A 21,766-nucleotide genomic window follows, 5' to 3' on the forward strand; every position below is an offset into this window, starting at 1 on the left:
ATGGCAGTAGCCAAGGGATAGTGTCCGGGTGGCAGGTTGACATGGACAGAGAGGTTGTCGAGAGGAATTTAGCTGCACTGGATGAGTTCAAATCTCCTGGGCCAGATGAAATGCACCCAAGAGTGCTCAAAGAACTTTCCGGAGAACTTGCAGAACCTTTGTCCATCATCTTTGGGACCTCTTTAAGTACTGGAGATGTCCCAGAGGACTGGAAGAAAGCAAACCTTATTCCGATCTTCAAAAAAGGGAGGAATGATGACCCGGGAAACTACAGACCAGTGAGTCTGACCTCTGTTGTGGGGAAGATAATGGAGCAGATATTAAAGGGATTGATCTGCAAACATCTGGAAGACAATTTGGTGATCCAAGGAAGTCAGCATTTGTTTCCAACAGGTCCTGTCAGACCAACTGTTGAGGGACAACAGTTTCCGTTGGCTGCAGAGGAAAGGACGCGCAGTAATGGGTTTAAACTACAAGTACAATGATATAGGCTAGATATCAGGAAAAAAATTTTCACAGTCAGAGTAGTTCAGCAGTGGAATAGGCTGCCTAAGGAGGTGGTGAGCACCCCCTCACTGGCAGTCTTCAAGCAAAGGTTGGATACACACTTTTCTTGGATTCTTTAAGATGCTTTGGGCTGATCCTGCGTTGTGCAGGGGGTTGGACTAGATAACCTGTATGGCCCTTTCCAACTCTATGATTCTGTGATTCTGAGTACAGATATAAAAGACAGTAAATTAGTAGTAACTGTATCACAACAAATTTCCAGCATTATGATGAAGATTGTCTAGTTCCCTACTAAAATAACAAAATCTGTCCTTTGGGTTCAGTTGTCTTTTATAAAAACATGGGGTGTTATAATAATGTTAAGGTAGTGATTAACGGCAGATGCTTTCCCAGTAGTGGAAAGAAGTAATTATAAAAGACTTGTTGCTAGTCCCATTCTTCTGTACCCAAGCATGAAAGCATCCCCACAAGAGAAAATCCCTGCTGTGTTTGTTCCCCTGTCTGAAGACCAGGGAATTAGATTATAAATTACATTACATACTACTTAACAGTATTTGCTGGCGTATAAGACTACTCCCCCCCCTAAAAACATGCCTCCAAGTGGGGGGGGGGTCGTCCTATACGCCGGGTGCACTTCAGTTGGGATAGACATAGCTGCCCATAGTGGCCCATAGTACTGTATTTTGAGTGGAAATGTTGGGGGGGTCTTCTTATACGCCCAGTCGTCTTATATGCCGGCAAATACGGGACATCACATTACAGTGACATTGTCCCAAATAAAATGAAGAGGGGATTGCAAGGAATGTGGATATAAGAGTTGAATGAGGTTAGCATATGTAGTGAGATAAGAAACCAGTATCTGTTGAGCCCTGGGGATTTCATTGTTTTCTTGTAATATCCTCTGCAATCTCCGTTTCTAATCTGTTCTTGAAGTTTCTTTGCATTAAAACAGCCACTTTGAGGTCCCTTATTGAATGTCCTGGAAGGTTAAGTGTTCCCCTATAGGTTTCTCAGTATTTATGTAATGTAATTAACAATCTAAATCTAACTAGCTTTATTGCTAGAATAATAATAATTGTGTGCCATCAAACCACAGCCAACTTACAGTGATTCCAGGATCATGGGTTCTCAAGAAAAGGAATGAGCATGGGTGGTTTCCATTGCCTATATAGCAACTCCAGACTCCCTTGGTGGTCTCCCACCCAAGTACTAATCCTGGTCAACCCTGCTCAACTTTCCAAGCTCTAACAAGATCAGGCAGGTAGTTAACACTATTTAATATATATATTATATATATATATATATAACCTTACACATGCTTAATGGATCTCAGGTTCAGCTTATGCAGGCATTTCCTTCTCTTGTTACTACCCCAGTTTCCTTTAACTTCTCTTAACATTTGGGGAACAACACCACTCTTTAAAGTAATCTCCTTGGTACTCACTTGAATTTATATATACATATATTCTATGCACCAGCCTTTTTTGCTGAATGGTTGGAAGAATAAAGAGAATAGAGTGCTTGGAAAACAGCACTCTCACAATCCCCACCCCAATGCAAGGCTCATATGGATCTGGGGCAGAGATCAGACTCAAAAGGCACATGGGGGTGGAGGGGGGGAGCTGAGGGAATGTTAAACTGCCAACCCCACAACTGAATTAATGCAATTTGATTGCTCATAGCATCAGAACAAAATAAGTTGTTTTTATTTTAAAGTATCTAGCTGGATAATGCTGGCTTGTAAAGCAACCATTCCTCTGACTACCTCTGATAAGCAAGAAACAAACAGGTTTCCCTTTTGTTCCTGAAACATGACAGTATTAGCTATATAAGAAGCTGAGTGCCAGATTTTGTCTCCTTCTACCATACATACCCAAGAAAAATAAAATAGTCATAAAACTCACCTCTAGAACAAAACTATATTCTTGAGACTTTATTACTGTTTTTAGCTGTTTCAACTGGATTTTAGGATACTGTAGTTTTATTTTCCATACTACAAACTGTCTGTGATATAGTGATATAGAACGTAGGTAGAAATATTTTGAATAAATCTACAGTCTACAGTCCATACACAATGTTTAACTGCATGTCACAGTATACCTTCAGTCTTGGATCTGATAATCTAATAGCCTGGCCTGAATTGTTATTCTGCCCAAGAAAATGAGTAACTCCAAGCTTGAAATAACTAGTTTCCATTATTCTTGTACATCCAAAACCAGCAATTGACAATATGGGCCTCCGGAAAATGGCACTCATGACGTCATTTATCCCAATGGGAAAGAACAAGACCACCATAAAAAACACAAAATGCCTTCCACCTTAAGCAGCAGCGCCAGAAGTGCTGCTAAATTTAGCAGGTGACCCATTAATTGTACTTTGGACATGAGCATTCTGTCAACAGTTACAATTTCAAAATTGTACAGCTGATTTTCTATGACATCATTGCCTGCAATTTGTGCTAGACAATATCCTCTTTCAACTAGAATGTCAGCATATATGGACAGAAGTTTAGTTTAGAAATAAACATTATAAATGACAATATTCTAGAACTGTGAAAGAAGACAAAAGGGGATATCAATGCTCTGAAGCATTTCTTTTATTTTTTATTTATAATTTTTGATTTTTCTAAAATACCGCCACTCTTCTAGAGCAGGGGTAGTCAACCTATGGTCCTCCAGATGTTCATGGACTACAATTCCCATGAGCCCCTGTCAGCAAACACTGTCAGGGGCTCATGGGAATTGTAGTCCATGAACATCTGGAGGACCAGAGGTTGACTATCCCTGTTCTAGAGAATGTGCAGCAGTTCACAACAGATAAAACACTAAAATACAATATCAACCATAAAAAACATCCCTTACACCAGGGGTAGTCAAACTGCGGCCCTCCAGATGTCCATGGACCACAATTCCCAGAAGCCCCTGCCAGCAAATGCTGGCAGGGGCTTCTGGGAATTGTAGTCCATGGACATCTGGAGGGCCGCAGTTTGACTACCCCTGCCTTACACAAATAGGCAGCCGGCGATCACATACAACTTTTGGTTTCCCAGTCCCTCCCCCCTCGTTCAGCTAGAGGCCAAAAGGGAGGAAGGAGAGCAATTAACATCTTCCCTGAGAACCCCCTTCCATCCTTCCAAAGTAATAGCAGGATACCAGTTACTTGATTTTGGCACAATCCAAATACACAACAGTATCTGCCAGATGCTTGATGGCAACACAAACATATGCATCACTCAAATTGGTAACATGGGAATCTGGAGCCACAGAGGGTCCTGAACTGTCCATTGCCCATTTTAAGATTACAGCAGTTATATTCTGATCAGGATATGAATTGTTCTGCTCAGTAGTGGGGGGAAATTAGAGGGAAGATTGCTCACTGCATGCAAGTGCTGCAAGTGCTGGGAGCAGGCATTCAGAAGTGCCCTGGGTTTGGACATAGCAAAGGGATGTGCTGGATGTATGTCTGTCCATGAGGAGTAATATTTTGGGTGGTTGGATAATGCTTTGGAGATGGCAGGAAAAGAGTCTGCAAAAGGCAATTAAGGTGGAGTTGGCATTTTCAGAGAATGGCAGTGCCTGAAGATTGCTTGTGGTGTTGGGGAGCATCGCAATTCCCCTTGTGGTTCAAGCTTGTTGCTGAATTTGGGACTTTTGACAGAGGGAAGTGTGGGATTGTGAGGCTGCCTTATCCTGTTTCCCTCCCGAAGCCTGTTGACAATAACAGTTTCTTTAAGCAAGACTTGTATTTTCTGGTCAATGCTGCTTGGCCGCCTGCTTCTGTCTGCTGTACCTGCGGCAACAGAATGTAGCCCATGAAAAGCTATTTAAATGTTTAGGCTTTAAAGAGTAATGAGAGCATCTGCTTGTTGCACCTTGACTATCATGCTGAGCAAAATGTCTTATGCACAAGGAGCCCAGGGTAGCTGGTTAGGTGCTGAGGAAGGTTCTGGATCATGGTAAAGTATCTTTGGTACCTGGCATTACATTTTGTGGCACACATGGCCTGGCCTGACATTCATGTCACGTCCGGCCCTCATAACAGATTGACACCTTTTGGCTCAAATCCTATGCACCGTGAGAAAAACCCTGTTTTCCCTGTATTTTAATGCTTGTTGGGAATAAATCTAACCCTAGGATCCCACATCCTAGGTGAGACTGTGCAGTGGCCATGCATGTGTGAAACTGCATTATTCCTGCACTCCAGTGCAGGAGCCTTGTAGACCATCACCAGGTTCCCATTTCACTCCCGCCACCACCACTTCTTCCTTGTTCTTGGCAAACTGACTTGGGATCTATTCCTTCTTCCTTTTCCATCTCTTTCTTTAGAATAGTAACTTTTGCTTAGGCTAGAATTCAGCAGAAGTAGGAGTGAATGGCACTCTTTATTTCTTTATTTATTTTAGCCTACCTTTCCCTAGAGGCTCAAGGTGAGTTACAATAGAGGTAAAAACATGCAATCCAATTTTATAAAATCACAATAAAATCCTGTATGCTTACAGACAGCTCACAAGAAAACAGAAATATACAAGGAAAACCACTTTTGGATATTAGAAACAATTTTTACCAACATCTAAATGGCATTGGTAAATGCTTGAAACAGTCCATAATGTCTACAAAAGTTGTGTCTGTGTGATAATTTAATTTCTCACAAATATATTCTTCAAAATGGTGCTTACAAGATGAACCTATGAACTAGATTACCAAACCTATATCTTGACCTACATCTATCGTGACTATTATGCTGGGCCCATTCTGCAACCATTGGATAATGCATTTTCAATATACTTTAGAACTGGATATTCCTGTTCTGCATAGGAAAATTCAGTTCCAAAAGCATATTGAAAGTGCATTATCCAACATGTGCGGAATGCTGGTTTGTAAAAAACAAAGCTTAAACCTGAAAGCTGCTAAAATTTTCCCATGGACAGCAAAGAGGTCTATGCTGCTTTCCAAATTTAAAATTGCCCAAGCAGTGCAGATGATATCTATTGCCTAGCTTTTAAGATGACACATCAAAGTTTGCAAAAGAAGTAGTTGGAGAGAAGAAAACAGAATACAGGGTTGTATCTTGGACGGGTTCAGTATTAAATTTATGAAACATTAAATGCAGACAAACCAGCATTCTCTAGTATCCTCTAGCGGAGCTATCCCTTCTTCTTTCAACAGAAGACCTGATACTGCTAAAAGACAGGGAGGTTAGGCTAGTAAATGGCACATTAACAAAGCCTCTTGCCTACGGCTGAAAAGTGCAAAAGCTTCAACTAATTAGCTGATGGAGATGTTCTATGCCAAATCCAACACACACACTAATTAGAGAAAGGACAGAATGTCTGGGTGAAAAGCTGTGATGAAGCAATGAGTCAACTTAATTTCTTAGAATGATGCTTAAAGAAGGATCCAATTCTCCATCTCTGAACACTATTTTTCCCTCTCTGCTTTTTTTTTGTCAGTACTGTGGCCCCTTCCAACTCTATGATTCTATGATTCATACCTCAGCAAGAAATGTAATTCTAACACAAAATCTTTAAAAGATTTAATTTTTTGCCTATATTTTGTGCAGTACAATATACAGATATTATACATTTTGCAGTTTAAATGCTGCGTCTAATGTTATGCAACAGGTTTGTATACACTAAAATCTGCAAACAGAATGTGGGTGTGGAGAGATCTTTATCCTGGTGTGTCTCTGTAATGAGATCAATCAAAACAGTAACAATGCCTTCCCAGACAGTGAGGATCTCTTCCAACGATTACTAGGTATGCAGAGGAGGACTAACAAAATCAGATCTGATCTAGGAAGGTGAAGGATTAAACACAATAAGCAGATTCAATAAGAAGGAGGCTGGAGTCATTAATGGGTAATTTAATAAAGAAGCTCAATACTAATTCAGCACTTTCATGTTTATTCATTTTATTTATATTTTATTATTATTTATTTATTATTTATAGTCCCCGTTTCTCACAGACTCAATAAGGATTACATACTATTGGTTTTCTCTGAAGTACTTTGGTAGAAGAATAGTGATGGGGAATAATTTTATGTGATAAAACACATTAAAGATTATCAAACAATGTAAACATCTAAGAAAGTGTCTTAATCAGGATGCAAAGCTGATTCTGGGAAGACCCAAAATAAATGGATTCTAGATCAAATCAAGCCTGAACTCTCCCTAGAAGCTAAACCGTGGCTGTTGTACTTTGGTCACGTTATGAGAAGACAAGAGTCCCTGGAAAAGACAATAATGGTAAGAAAAATTGATGGTAGCAGGAAAAGAACGTGAAATGTATTGACTCAATAAAGGAAGCTACGCCCTCACAAGATCTGAGCAAGGTTGTTAACGATAGGACTCTTTGGAAGTCATTAATTCACAGGGTCTTATGAGGCAGAAGTGACTTAATACACACACATTCTACGTTCACTATGTGCAAAGAAATGTCTAGCCTTTGATGCAGTCGCAGCTTTGTTGCACTAAATACAAAACATCAATGGAGAGCTCTCTTTTTTGCCACTTTCTTCACCATTCTTGGGTCACACTGATGTTGCAGTTTGTCTTCTTTTTCCAGTACTAACCTGTATGGGCACTGTAAATCCTACTTAAGATTTCACTTAAGATGACTTAAGGTTTGTACCGTATTCGCCGGCGTATAAGACGACTGGGCGTATAAGACGAACTCCCAACATTTCCACTCAAAATATAGTATGTTATATACTCGACGTATAAGACTACCCCCTCTTCCGCACACCTTCCACACACCAAATAAAACGTAAAAGAGCATCAGAAGGGGGGAGGAGAAAGAGAGAGCCATAAAAAAGAAAAGAAGGCAAGAAAGTATGCTCGGATTAGTGATTACCTCCCTTCCCCCAAAAAAGGCAAGAGGAGAGGGGTAACTCTCTCACTCACTCACTCACTCACTCACTCACTCACCCACACACTCCCTCCCTCTCTCTCTCTCTCTTGCAAATTGAGGCTACTTTTGGTGGCGCCTCTGTGCATTGAACTGAAACAGCTTCCTCTGCTTATTTAACTGCAAACAAAGAGGGAGCGAGCAAGCGAGCGGAGGGCAGAGCAAGGAGTAGTGTTCCATGAGCGGCAAGCTTTCAGGCCCCAGCACCGGGCTGCGTTTGCTCTCTTCCTGAATGGGGGAGGCTTCAAAACACCAGAAACCGCGAAAGGGAAGGGGAAGCAGAGGCTGGCACCCCCCCCCAGCATCCTCCTCCGTCTCCACTTCTTCGCCACTCGCTTGCCCGCCTGGCCCTTCGGGAGCTCTCTCTCTCCCCCTCCCGCTTCAGAGTCTTATGTGGAAGGGAAGGCCCGTCGCTGCCATGGCAAGGTGGGGCGTGCACGCAGGCACAAGTTTGGCAGGCCCAGCAAGTTCCGAGCCAGGAGGAGTTCACAAGACAACAGCTGTTGGTGAGCCTAGGGGGGGGCACCGCCGCCGTTCCTTAATTCTGGTCACCTTACACTATGGGCACCGGGCGAGCATCAGGAGGCCACTATGAGCAGCTATATCTATCCCAACTGAAGTGCATCTGGCATATAGGATGAACCCCCCACTTGGAGGCATGTTTTTCAGGGGGGGAAAAGTCGTCTTATATGCCAGCAAATATGTTACCTATGAAGTATAAAGCTTATGAACCTTAGACTGAGCTTAGTCAGACCACTGGTCCATCGAGTGCAGCTTCATTTACTTTGACTTACTAATTCTCAGACAGAGCAATCTTTCTTTACACCTATATCCTTTAACTAGAGATGTCAGGGACTGAACCTAGAATCTTCCTCATGCAAAGCTGTTTTCTATCACTCTTGACCATTTCTTAAAGTACAATTATAGCCATGTATTATTATTATATCAAATAAAGCACTGAGCCAAAAGAATATGTTGTGGTTACTTTATTTTTAAAATCTGCAATTACAGGTGAAAACAGAGGACCTATCCTACCCCCCTTAAACACTGTTCCTACTTTTAAGTTCCTGTAAAATATTAGCATTTAAGATCCTATGTTAACTTCATGAAACTCTGGAAGAAAATAAAGATTTACACAATGAATGAACAATCACTAAAAAAGAAGGAAATTTCTTCCAGTTAGTCATAGGAGTCATTTAAACTCAAACAGCAATCATATCCTGATGGGGAGGAGACAAGTGTCAAAGAAATGAGAATGTGGTTACTAAGTTTTATGCCACACAAATCTGTCAGTTCTCTTCAGACAGGGGGAAAGCTTTGTCTTTTTTACTGCTAGCCTACAGTTGTTGACTACCACCTGCTTCAATCCAGCACATGACGAACACATACTTTCAAGTATGATCCTTGCAGAGTGATGTCATGTAAAACATTTTCCTTGCTCTCTGGCCAAGTGTCTCTCTTTACTGAGCACATGGCTGACAGTGAAGGGACTGCTACAACTTTGTCAGAATAGATCAAAGAATCAGCTGCTTCCTTCCTACCCATTAGTCTCTCCTGGCATAATCATCCCACCTTACATTTATATGTTTACATTATTATGTATTCTATGTAAGATCTTTAAGTAAACACTAATTATGAAAAGTTAAGGAATCAACTAACAAATGCTTATATAGACAGACAGCCTTTCTTACAAATAACTCCATATAGTTGTTCACACCCAGTAAAATAAATATTTGTTCCAGTCTTCGCATGACTGGGATCCATTAACTCAACTATGTAAAAGATTGTGGGTCACTTTGCCCTGTAAACACCATATTATAGAGCTGCTGACGCTAAAGAGTGCTTTAGAGTACAAATCCTCCAGTACCTGAATCTGTATAAGAATCCCTATAGCCTTCGTTCAATCCACTTTAAAGAGGAGGACTTCAATTGTTAGTGATCATGTTGATCCTACTTCATTGGATCTATTGAACACTCTGTGGTTTAAGGAGGAAGATACCTTGAGACTTTACATGGGACAAGAGGGGTACTTCATCATTATCAATATATTTGCCCATGCTGTGCATTCTGCTATGGATTTAGCATGAAAAAGCTTTCAAAGCAGCAATCTGCAATCTAAAAGAACTTACCAACTGGTTCTTAAATTGCTGAAAAGACTACCATCTGTGATCTCCAATATCAGGCAAAGGTTTTTACTCGTTCTCTCTTTTCATCTCACACATACAAACAGCACCAGGTATACCTCCACTCTTATTCTTGCATCCAAAGGTACAAATTACCTTCTGCAGACAAAAACGGAAAGCAACAGTTCCTGCTTCTCTTACGTCCACATACATACCAAAACATCTTGTAAAGAAAATATTTGTATTCCATTTCCTGTTTCTTCTTTAACACAGGTTGTTTGGGAAAGCCCTTATCTTAAAAAGTAGGCTTGGCCTTCGATAAAGAGAAGCCACTTCCAAGCTGAAAAGGCAAATCACTTCCATCACTGCTTGGTTCTTCCCTCAGGAAACCACTGCCCAGTCCTCAAACCAGTAGCCAACAGAAATACAATTCCCTATAACCTGTATCACTGGAGCTCACAAGTGATTCATAACATGGTTTTATTTACTTAATTTATATTCCAACCTAAATCCCCAAAGAGGACACAAAGCAGGTTACGTCATTTTCATCTCCATTTAATTTCACAAAAACCTTGATGTAGGTATGACAATTGCCTCTACACACTTCCCCACTCTGAGGGAAATTTTCACTCCAAAAAAAAAATTGGTGTTCCTTCAGAGACTGCGTTAATCTAATAACACGGTTTCCTTTATTAATAAATCGAGCTCACTGTCCTACCCTGTCACTGTGACCCACGGTTTCTTGCAGCAAGGAAGCATGCCCCGCCACTTCTCATGCCAGACAAGGGCCTATTCTGCACACAATAGATAATGCACTTTCAATGCACCTTAGAAGTAGATTTTCCTGTTCTGCACAGGAAAATCCAACTGTCAAAGCACACTGAAAGTGCATTATCCTATGTGTCTAGAATGGGCCAAGGTCTGCCCCATTTTTCAACATATACACATGCCAGCTGGGGCAGAAAGGTTCCACAGCATTTATCAGCAGGGGCCTGGGCGGTTGGGGCAGGGTTTACTTCCATGAGGGAAGGTTAAGAAAGGCCCTGTTTGGCTCCATGGCACTGTAAAGGTGAATGGGGTGAGTACTGTCCCTGCTGGGACAACATGGGCAGGGGAGGAGATGGATCTGGAAGGCCCGGCTATTCCCTGTTTTCATGGGCCTCGCCTGGACACTAATGGTGGCCACAGAAAAAAAGGAATGCTAAAAAATCAGCTTTCCCTTGCCACGGGGGATCTGAGACCCTAAAGCAGGCCAGAGCCAGGAGGGGGCTAGGCCAGCGACAACATCAAACACCAGCAGGAATTTGCACCACTGCCATGTGGGCACTGGACCGGCCTCCCCCCCCCCCCGGGGAATATTGTTCAGTTAGAGCTTTTCGGGCTTTATTCAGCTCTGGAACCTTTGGGTAAGGTGTAGACTTAACAAGCCCTCGGTCAGAATGGCACCAAGTATTTTAAAGTAACAAACAGAGACTTTATTTACAAAGACAGAAAGAAAAGTTGAAATTGAGGTTTTCTTTTATACACGTTAGTTATTTCACAGCTTCTAGTACTTAGTTACAGGCTTTCCCAGATACTCTTAGGCTTTACTTTCAGATGGTAAGAATTCCCTTAAACCAGCGGTTCTCAACCCAGGGGTCACGACCCCCCAAGCGGTAGATTGGCCTTTCCCAGGGGGTTGTGGCAGTGGCATGCGCTGGCCTCCTTCACGCCATATCGGTAAGCTCCGAGGCGGCATGGATGAGGCCAGCACCATGCCACTGCCACTCTGGCTGCCTCTGCTGCCGCTCCATACCCCCTGCAGCGAGAGCGACGGTGGCGTCTGCGCATGTCAGTGTGCATGCTGCCGCCCTGCCCCTGCTGTAGGGGTCGTCAGGTGGTGGCAGTTGAGAACTGCTGCCTTAAACTAAGGTTTCTTCACTGTTTATTACCAAAACACATTTGTTAGTCTTTGATCTTTTTATATATAGAGTTCCCGCAAACTCTCCATTGTTCCTAGAAAGTAGGCATTATTAGCTTGTACCACTACTTTCTCCCTTTCCAGATGGATCTCTCTCTCTGCCTTCTGAAGTAACTAAAGCACATTCTCCCACTCACTTTTTTTTTTGGGGGGGGGGGGCGCTGATTTCCCCTTTCTAACTAGGCAAGGTTCTATCTTCTCTCCCTTAGATGGGTTCACCTTACTCTTTGGCCTAATTTGGGAGTATACCCCTGACTACCTACATTCTCACCACCAAATAACTGCTCTAGTTATCTAGACACTATGTGGAACAGCTCTCAATAGAGAACTCAATTATCTCACGACAGTGTCTCTTCAGAGGAGTTTATCAGCTGAGTGTCCATCAGTATCAGAGTTCTCTCAGATTCAGACTCAGAATGAACCAAACTGTTTCCCCTCTAGCCCACAGCCAGTATACCAACTGCCACTCAGCTGAGTCTGGTCAATCACAAGGACCAGAACAACCTGTAGCCCTGGTTCTGTCTGCCTAGTTAGGATTTTTTAAACTCTTCACTTACTGCTGCTGTTGTTTTAGCACTTAGAGCCTCATTTCCTAAGGGCTGTCTGTCACAGGAGGTTAGGCTGAAAATGTGTGATTGGCTCAAGGCCATCCAGTGAGCTTTTATGGCAGAATGGGGATTTGAAACTTGGGTCTCCCTTGTCCAGGCTTTCTCAACCAGAATTTCGTAAAACCCTGGGATTTCTTGATGGCTCTGGAAGGATTTCCAGTGGGGGATTTAATTTTTAAATATATTTTTTAAAATTTGATAAACATTTCTCAGGTGATATGAGCATATATGACATGCTGACTCGCCCCCTCTCCCAAAATGGCCAATGGGTTAGGGGAGGGTCCCCGAGTGGGCATGTACACAGCTAAGCTTCCCAACCATATTCTGCCCGATTGTACCACTTCTGGGGTTTGTCAAAGCCTGAAGAATGTTTCAGGGGTTTCTCAATGGTAAAAAAGTTGAGAAAGGTTGCCCTTGTCCAATACTCCTATTAGACTGGCTCTCCATATTATTCTTAGTAGTTTATATTACTCATTTATCTCAGTGCTAAGATTAAGACAATGCATGTGAAACACTATGAATATCACAATATGCTATACAAATGTTCAGCATTGTTTATGAAAACCAACCGAATGAACATGAATGAAACAACAGAGCCATTATGCAACTCAAAGATTTTGCAGTTACCTTGGCCTCTATGGCATTTGGATAGACAGATCCGGGGAATTTTATTCAAGAAAAGAAGGAAGTGTTTTTTTATCAGATGCTATCAGTTCACATTCCAGCAGACTTGAAAGACCTGAAGTTGCTCTCAAACTGTAAAATTCAAAACTCAAACAGGAAAAAAAGCATCTATAGTTGAAACAGAAATATTGACCCTGAGAACTGATCACAGAACAAAGTGGCAGATGAAAAGACCTGGAAGAAACAAGTTTGAATCCCGATTCTGCCATGGAAGCTTACTGGGTGGCCTTGGGCCAGCCACATAAACACTTACGTTCCGCACATATAGGATAATGCGCTTTCAATGTGCATTTTCTGCTGGATTTTCCTGTGCGGAACAGGAAAATCTGCTTCTAAAGTGCATTGAAAATGCATTATCCAACATGTACAGAATGGGCACCAGTTTTCCTCTTTCACAGGGCTGTTGTTGTGATAATACAATGGAGAGGAGACCCATGCTGTAAGCCACTTAGATTCCCAATGGAGAGATAAACAGAATTTAAATATAAAACAAACAAGTGAGCTCACAAATACGTAAAGCCAAAATGACTTGTCTATTCATGCTACTTTGGCCACAAAACAGTCAAGCAACCCTTTAAGACACAGATTCTGTAAATACAACGTGGACCACAAGTATACATATTTTAAGGTGACCAGATTTTTAACATGGGTAAAGCGGGACACCATTGACTGGGGGGTTCTTGATTAAAAATTTGGTCTATATGGAGCAACAAACATTTTCATAGAACGCATAGAAAGCAAAAATAGTATTGTAATATATATTTTAAAATGTCAACATAAGTACAATTTGCCAGGTGCTCCCAGATGTCCCTCCAAAAATGGGACAATCCGGTCATCGTAACATATTTGTCTTAATTCCAAAGTTGTGAAAATGAGAGCCAGTATGGTCTTTCAAAAAAATACCTGACCAACATAAAGGTCTGGATCAAGACCCACCTAGACATGACAGCATTCCTGTGGTGGACATGACTATTTTTTGCCTGTGATTTTAAAAAATGCCATGGGGCCCAATCTTTCAAGCTTTCTTGATAGCACCCTGGCTGGCAAAGTCCCAGAAGGTCTCCCCTCAGTTGAGAAGGCTTGGAAACAGCACAGAGGGAGGGAGATAGGAGTTTCCCATCATGTCTAGATGACCCTTATTAAGTGCTTCCCATATTTTCCGGCAGGTCACTTTTTTCTAGCCTTTTCCACTAAAATGGTAAACACTGAACTACTCTACATGGTTACTGTGAACATAAGCAGGATTGCAATTCACTTTGACCATTAGACATGCCTTATTTATTTATTTATATTTATTATATACCACTGCTCTCAAATGCCTCATGGCGGTTTACAAAATGAATAAAATACAATAAACCCCCCCAAAATAACCCATTAAAACATATTTAGAACAACAACATGATATCCAGAACCAATGGATGAAATTAATTCAAAAGAAATTCCGTCAAACCTCAGGAAGAAGTTCCTGACAGTTAGAGCGGTTTCTCTGTGGAAAAGGCTTCCTTGGGAGGTGGTGGGTTCTCCATCTTTGGAAATTTTTTAACAAAGGCTAGATAACCATCTGATGGAGAGGCTGATTCTGTCAAGGCTCAAGGGGGTTGATGAGCGATAGGGTTGTGAGTGTCCTGCATAGTGCAGGGGGTTGGACTACATGACCTAGGAGGTCCCTTCCAACTCTATTAGTCAATTATTCTAAGACTAGGGGCAAAGCCCGTTGTATCCAAGAATACAACGGGCACTAGAGCTTGGCAGTGGGAAGAGGAAGGGGAGGAGTTGTCCAGTCTGTAAGGGCATGGGGTTGAATGTGTGTGTTGTGTGGGAAGTTGTGGTGGCATGGTGGCAAATGAGGGTATGGGTGCGGAGATATGGGTGTGGTGTGGAATGTTCGTTGAGTGTGGGAGAGGACTGACATTTGGAAATTTGGCATAGTGGTTATAGATGGGCTTTCCAGAGCCATGTCCTCAGATATGTGAAGGGACAATCAGACTGGAGACTCTTCTTAGGGGAAGATTACATGGCAACCAATTCCTCCCAGTTCTGCGTCATTTCCCTTCTTGTGTGAATTAGGCCACAGACACCGAAATGTCCCTCTGCCCTAATATACACGGGGTAATCACAGTACACAGTTCCTTCTATTCCATTTTTTCACTGTTGATAAAATGTTATGTGCCCACATGCTTCTTTCATGGTTGCTCCTTAGAAGAACGGATTTTTGTACCCTATTGCTTACTACCCAAAGGAGTCTCAAAGCAGTTTACAAACACCTTTTCCATTGGTCTCTCCACAATAGTCAACCTGTGAGGTATGTGGGGATGTGAGAGATCTGAGAGAACTGGGAATGGGCCACAGTGACCCAGCAGGCCTCAGGTGTCTCAAAGCATTTTACAATCGTCTTCCCTTTCTCTCCCCATAACAGACTCCCCATGAGGGAGGTGGGGTAGCGAGCCTCACAGGGAAGCTGGCAACCCTAAGAGGAATACTCTCTGTGCACAGCAGTCTTGACCTTAGTAAGGTTTTTTATACTTTTTTTTTATTTGCCAGGCCAAGGTTATTTGCCAGGCCAATAAGTCATTTCAGTTACCATGTGTCTCCAGCCATTTATTTGTTTTCTATTTACAGTTTCAGGCTGTAAATATTTATTTAGATCTTCCTGCACTTTCCAGACTCACAGGACTTATGCTGGTCTGCCTGTCTGTGCCCCAGAATACAAACAGTTGCTGGTAAGGGCTGGCCATAACCCATAGCCCAGGAGGGACACACCTGCACCACTCCCTCACAACTGCAGGCAAAAAGGGCTCATTTGAAGGCTGGACTCTGAGGCATTGTATGATTCTGAAGTCCCACCTCCAAACCTCCAGGAATATTTCCAACCCAGGGGTAGCCAACCTACAGGTATGGCCTGGAGAGGTCCTGGAATTACAGCTCACCTGCAGAGTATAAAGATCAGCTCCCCAGGCAGAAAGGGCTACTTTGGACAGGGTTGTGGTAGAGAAGAAACATTTAAGGCCTCTCACACAGGTTGTTGTTGAGTTGAAAGACTTGAGGCCTACTGCACAGGGTTGTTGTGCAGATGAAACAGGAGACAAAAGGAGACCTCCCCATTGGCCGCGTGGCCCTTGAGTGGCACTTGGAGGGGCGAATCAGGAGCTGCTTTGCGGCTCCTGAATCGCCCCTCCAAGTTTTATCATGGATAGAGCCCATCTTAACTCCTCCCCAATAGCCCTTAGGGCTTTATTTTATAACCGCAGGAGCAGTTAAAGATGGTGGACAATCAAATATAAACCAACTCCCCACGTTCAGCATGGGTCAGTCACTCTCTATCTGGGAGTGAGGAACCTAGTTGGCTTCAGCTTAGAGAATAAATGAGAAATAAAAACAATCAGCTTATGAATGACAAATAATAATAAGGATGCTATAGTAGCTGTCCACCCTGGGATGTGTACCATACCTTACTGGAAACAGATAATGCTATTTGTGGTAGCTTGTATTCCTAATCAGGGCTCAGCTTTTATTTTTGTACTGGGAAAATGAATACATTATAAAAGATATACTAATCTTACCAACTATGATCCTCCAGCTGTCTAATAGGCATTTCAGAGAATAATGCTCCCTTTCAAGTTTGTCAAATAAACAGCCTACTTGTGACTCAGCCTACTTGTGAGCAGGTGCCAAGCTTGCCTTTTGAAGCAGTTTGTGGGTGCATCTGTGGACAAGAAATCTAATATATTCTTCCTGTACTGATTTCTGCCCTCCCCCCAGCACAAGGGGCTCTGATGTGGACACACAATGTACCTTGAGAACCAAAAAGAAATAACAAATAGTAGATGAACTATTTATGCAGATATATACTAAGAAATATTTTAAAGTGAAGAATTGCAGCCAGCTATATGACGTTCACCAGAATGTGCACATTGGGTTAGGAATGACTTTGATATTTTGATAAGAAAAAAAAATGAAGAGCTAGCCTACACACACACAATTAGTTACTATTTGTTATTTCCTACAGCAGCAGGGTAGAAGTAGACAGAAGGTAATTTCCTCCTGAACAGCAAATATGTCATCAGCTCACTGTACTGCCTTCAGTAATCCATATGCTAATATCAGTTGATATTAGATTAACACAATCAGGGAACCTACAAGCCCTTATGGGGGGACGGGACGACTTTTACTTCCTTGCCCCTTCCCACACTATTTCCTCCTCTTGGCAGAACTCACATCCTCTCCTTCCCATTAATTTACGTTTCACCTTCCTCACAATCTTCAACTATACTTTTCTTCCCAATAGGGATCCTATCTTGCTCACAATTTTATCTCCTAACCCTGTGAGGGAGATCAAGATGGGTAGCCTCTGAGGTAGGTTAGGGATGAGACTGGCACAAGGAGTCATCAAGCTATCTCCCATAACAGATTGGGGATTAAATCTGGGTTTCCCATATCCTAGTCTGACAGTCTAACTACTGAAAAACACTGGTGTTCACGAAGTGGTTGCTCATTAATAGGCCTTTGGCCCTAGATTAACCACGCAAGTTGCTCAGTACTGCATTGGCCAGGGGCTGCTGCCACACCTGGCTCCAATGAATCCTCCCTCAAAGGCCAAAATAGACCTGGAAAAGCCTCTGCCCTCTTCCCTTACTGACAAAAATCAAGGCTTAAAAGGTAGCAGTGCTGTTATGGTTACCCAATGCCACTGAGTTTCTCAACACTACAGGTACCACTACCATTACCGGGGTGGGTGGGTCTGTAATCTACAAATGTATTTTTCTCCTTTTCTGCAAACTTGGAGCTTTGCTCAGGTTTTTAGAAAGATCTAGCTTTTTGTCCATAGTTTGTCTCTGGTTCTAAGTATTCATACATGGGGCCATGCTGAGAATTAGATATATTGATATTCCCCTCATTAAACAGCAAGCTTCAAGAGAGGACTGGCAAACAGTGAAGGAACAGAACTGAAATAGAAACACTACTAAACAGAACAAAAAGGAGAATCGAGGTTGGTACATTTTAGTGGTCACATACAAAACCGGAGTGGGTTGGGTGACCTTGGGAGACAGAATAGAAAGAGACCTGATCTTACTTAAGGAGAAGATGCATAGGTGCTTACTGGTCTCTGAGCGAGATGCCAGAGCTCAGACCTGGAAGCCACATCCTGTACCTTATTTCTTAGGTATGACTATGAAGTAAGCAACTGTTACTCGGGGAAAGGGCCTGTCTGCGCACACGTTCCGAATCCTAACATCGAAAACGGATTTCTGGGCTCACTTTTCCTGAGCTAAGCGGAAATCCGGGAAAGAGAGAACTTAAAACGACACCACTACGTTTTGCCTCAGAACCAGGCCAACAACCTTCGGCGCCGGAGCGAAAGGGACCGGGCACAGAGCTTGAGCAAGAGGGCGCGTCTAGTTAGAAGGCGGAGGGCGTCTTCCTCTCCAAGCTTGGGGAAGCCACAACAAGCAAAGGGTGGAGAATGAAGAGAATGGTATTTACTTGGGAGCTGAGGTAGCGCTTCAGGCAGTCCTCGCAGACGGGCTTCTTGCAGCAAGGCAGGGGTTTGAGGGGTTTCTCCTCTAGACACACGCGGCAGGTCAGCACCAGGAAGGTCCCAAAGTCCCCCGAGATCAGACCCGAGAAAGGCTCGGGCAGAAGGTACAAGTCTACTTCGATGCCGCCGCCGCCGCCGCCTCCCCCTTTCCCTCCTCCGCGCAGGGAGGGCAGCGGGGCGGCCGTGGAGCGGGGCTCTCCCCCTTCCCCGGCTGGCGGCACAGGAGACTCAGGCGGCGGCGGCGGCGGCTCGGGCCTCCGGTCGCTCTCCACGCAGTAGACGGTGCAGCAGACGGGCCTCAAGGAGAGCCGGCGGCTATTGCTGCTCTCGTCTGCCGAGCCAGGAGCTCCCTCCCGGGGAGCCCCGACACCGTCCTCCGTCTCCCGGCCTCGCGGTTCAGCAGGCGGCGGGGGAGGCGCCCCGGTGTCCTCCTCCGGCTGTGGCCTGGATGCCCTTCCGCTTCGCCCCGCCGGCGGCGGCTGCTGCTGCGGAGCTCCCGCGGCCGGCAGAGGCGGCTCAGTGGCGGCGAAGGCTGGCTCCGGCGGGGCGCTCTCCGTGCTGAGCCGCTCCCCCATGCCCGCCGCCACTGCAGCCTCCCTCGCCGCCACCGCTTCCCATCCAGCCGCGCGACGCAGCAGCAGCAATAGCCGCCGCCGCGACTCCCCCACCCGCAGACAGCCTCCCTGGAGCCGCTGGGGCGACCGAGAATGCAGCCGCTCGCCGCTCAGAGGGCCCCGCCTCGCCCCGGCCCGACTAGGCGAGTTCAAAGAGGACTGGCCCCTCCCCTCCCCGCGCCGCTCAGCTCTACCTGCCCCCTCGCACGCCTGCTGAGGGCCGCCTTCTCCAGCAGAGGAAGCCGCGCAGGCGACCCCCGCCCCTTGCGCTTTTGGTGTGTATTCCAGCCCGTCCTACCAGCATGTCCTGCTTTTAATTACACTTTTCAAAAGTTCCATACAATATGCTTATTATTAACTACGCCCCCTAATATCATTTTCCACCTTCACACTCATAAGTCTACGCATTTGTACGGACATCATTTAGGCACTACTGGCAACTAAGTTTGTATAAGATTACCATCTCGATTGTCCCCCTCCTTCCGCTTTTTCTCATCTTTCTTCTCCAACGCTCATGCCATCTTATGCATGGATAGGGAATAACTGGTGGCTTGCATACATTCTTATACCTGGCTCTTGAATCCAGAGTTTTGTTTATGAGAATTCTCCTGCTCAGAGGGGTGGATTGTCTTTGGTTTAATAAACTGTTTTCAAAACTCATCCTGAAGACTGCAGACAGTTCAGATATGCAGAGTAGTAAAATATGCCTTTGGTATTAATGAAATAGAAAATGATGTATTGCTTTCTGTTAATGAAGTTTTAAAAAAGAAGCAATGGGGGCAAGCTTCCACTTAAATAGTAGGGGCAGTTTAAAATGAGATTTGCCATAGTGATCTGTTTTTTGAAGTAGTCAGGAAATATGTCCTCTTTTGTTTTTCAAAATATGACAGTCTAGTTTAAGGAATACCTTTCCTTAATCTTTCCAAGTCAGGGGTTGCAACCTCCCAACATAACTAAAGGCCATGTTATGGTTATTTATATGTTATGTTTCTTGCATTGTTTATATGTTTTTATGTAAACTGCCCTGAGCATCCAGGGAGGGTGGTATATAAATATAATAAATAAATAAATAAAATAAATAAACTGCTTTTGGTATCTAATTATCTTTGCATGGCCCAGATCAGGACAACCCAGCTAGCCTGATCTCATCAGTTACTGGAAGCTAAACAATGTCAGCCCTGGCTAGCAATTGGATGGGAGACCACCATGGAATATCAAGGTTGCAATGTAGAGGCCGCTATCAAAATTCCACAGGGCCTGCAAAACGGCACTATTTCATCAGGTATATGGTTGAGATCAAAGGCAAGTAAGTAAAATCAAGCCCATCCCCCCCTCCTCCAGTTTCTCCAGTGGCTAGACAGAATAGGCCAGGAATTAAATCCCAGTGGAGTATATAGGATATGTTTTCATCCATTTTATTTTTTTTTGGTTTTACTCTTTTATTGAAATGTGTTATTATAATTAATCCGATCTTCAAAAAATATAATCTGATCTTCAAAAAAGGGAGGAAGGATGACCCGGGAAACTACAGACCAGTGAGTCTGACCTCTGTTGTGGGGAAGATAATGGAGCAGATATTAAGGGAACCATCTGCAAACATCTGGAGGACATTTTGGTGATCCAAGGAAATCAGCATAGATTTGTCTCCAGCAGGTCCTGTCTGACCAACCTGGTTTCCTTTTTTAACCAAGTAACAGGTTTGCTGGATCGTGGAAATTCAGTTGATGTTGTTTACTTGGATTTTAGTAAAGCTTTCGATAAGGTTCCCCATGATGTTCTGATGGATAAATTGAAGGACTGCAATCTAGATTTTCAGATAGTTAGGTGGATAGGGAATTGGTTAGAGAACCGCACTCAAAAAGTTGTTGTCAATGGTGTTTCATCAGACTGGAGGGAGGTGAGTAGCGGGGTACCTCAGGGCTCGGTGTTCGGCCGGGTACTTTTTAACATATTTATTAATGACCTAGATGAGGGGGTGGAGGGACTACTTATCAAGTTTGCAGATGACACCAAATTGGGAGGACTGGCAAATACTCCAGAAGATAGAGACAGAGTTCAACGAGATCTGAACACAATGGGAAAATGGGCAAATGAGAACAAGATGCAATTTAATAAAGATAAGTGTAAAGTTCTGCATCTGGGTCAGAAAAATGAAAAGCATACCTACTGGATGGGGGATACGCTTCTAGGTAACACTGTGTGTGAATGAGACCTGGGGTACTTGTGGATTGTAAGCAGGCAGTGTGATGCAGCAGTAAATAAGTCAAATGCCATTTTGGGCTGTATCAACAGGGGCATCACCTCAAAATCACAAGATGTCATAGTCCCATTGTATACGGCACTGGTCAGACCACAGCTGGAGTGCAGTTCTGGAGGCCTCACTTCAAGAAGGATGTAGATAAAATTGAAATGGTACAGAGGAGAGTGACGAGGATGATCTGGGGCCAGGGGACCAAGCCCTATGAAGATAAATTGAGGGACTTGGGAATGTTCAGCCTGGAGAAAAAGAGGCTGAGAGGGGACATGATAGCCCTCTTTAAGTATTTGAAAGGTTGTCATTTGGAGGAGGGCAGGATGCTGTTCCCACTGGCTGCAAAGGAAAGGACGTGCAGTAATGGGTTTAAACTACAAGTACAACAATATAGGCTAGATATGAGGGAAAAAATTTTCACAGTCAGAGTAGTTCAGCAGTGGAATAGGCTGCCTAAGGAGGTAGTTAGCTCCCCCTCACTGGCAGTCTTCAAGCAAAGGTTGGATACATACTTTTCTTGGATGCTTTGGGCTGATCCTACATTGAGCAGGGGGTTGGACTAGATGGCCTGTATGGCC

General features: G+C 43.7%; 1 protein-coding gene across 2 annotated transcripts in view; it reads right to left on the minus strand.

Annotated features, from left to right (window-relative positions):
- RNF217 (ring finger protein 217) overlaps positions 1–19,089 on the minus strand; it is a 68,718-nt gene extending 49,629 nt beyond the window's left edge. For both annotated transcript variants that reach the window (XM_077300364.1, XM_077300371.1), the window contains exon 1: positions 18,269–19,089. In XM_077300364.1, coding sequence (XP_077156479.1) covers positions 18,269–18,898 — 630 coding nt within the window. In that variant the 5' untranslated portion in view covers positions 18,899–19,089. The remainder of the gene's footprint in view (positions 1–18,268) is intronic.
- Positions 19,090–21,766: the final 2,677 nt, after the last annotated feature.

Source organism: Paroedura picta, chromosome 1 (genome assembly GCF_049243985.1).
Source record: "Paroedura picta isolate Pp20150507F chromosome 1, Ppicta_v3.0, whole genome shotgun sequence".
Classification (NCBI taxonomy): domain Eukaryota; kingdom Metazoa; phylum Chordata; class Lepidosauria; order Squamata; family Gekkonidae; genus Paroedura; species Paroedura picta.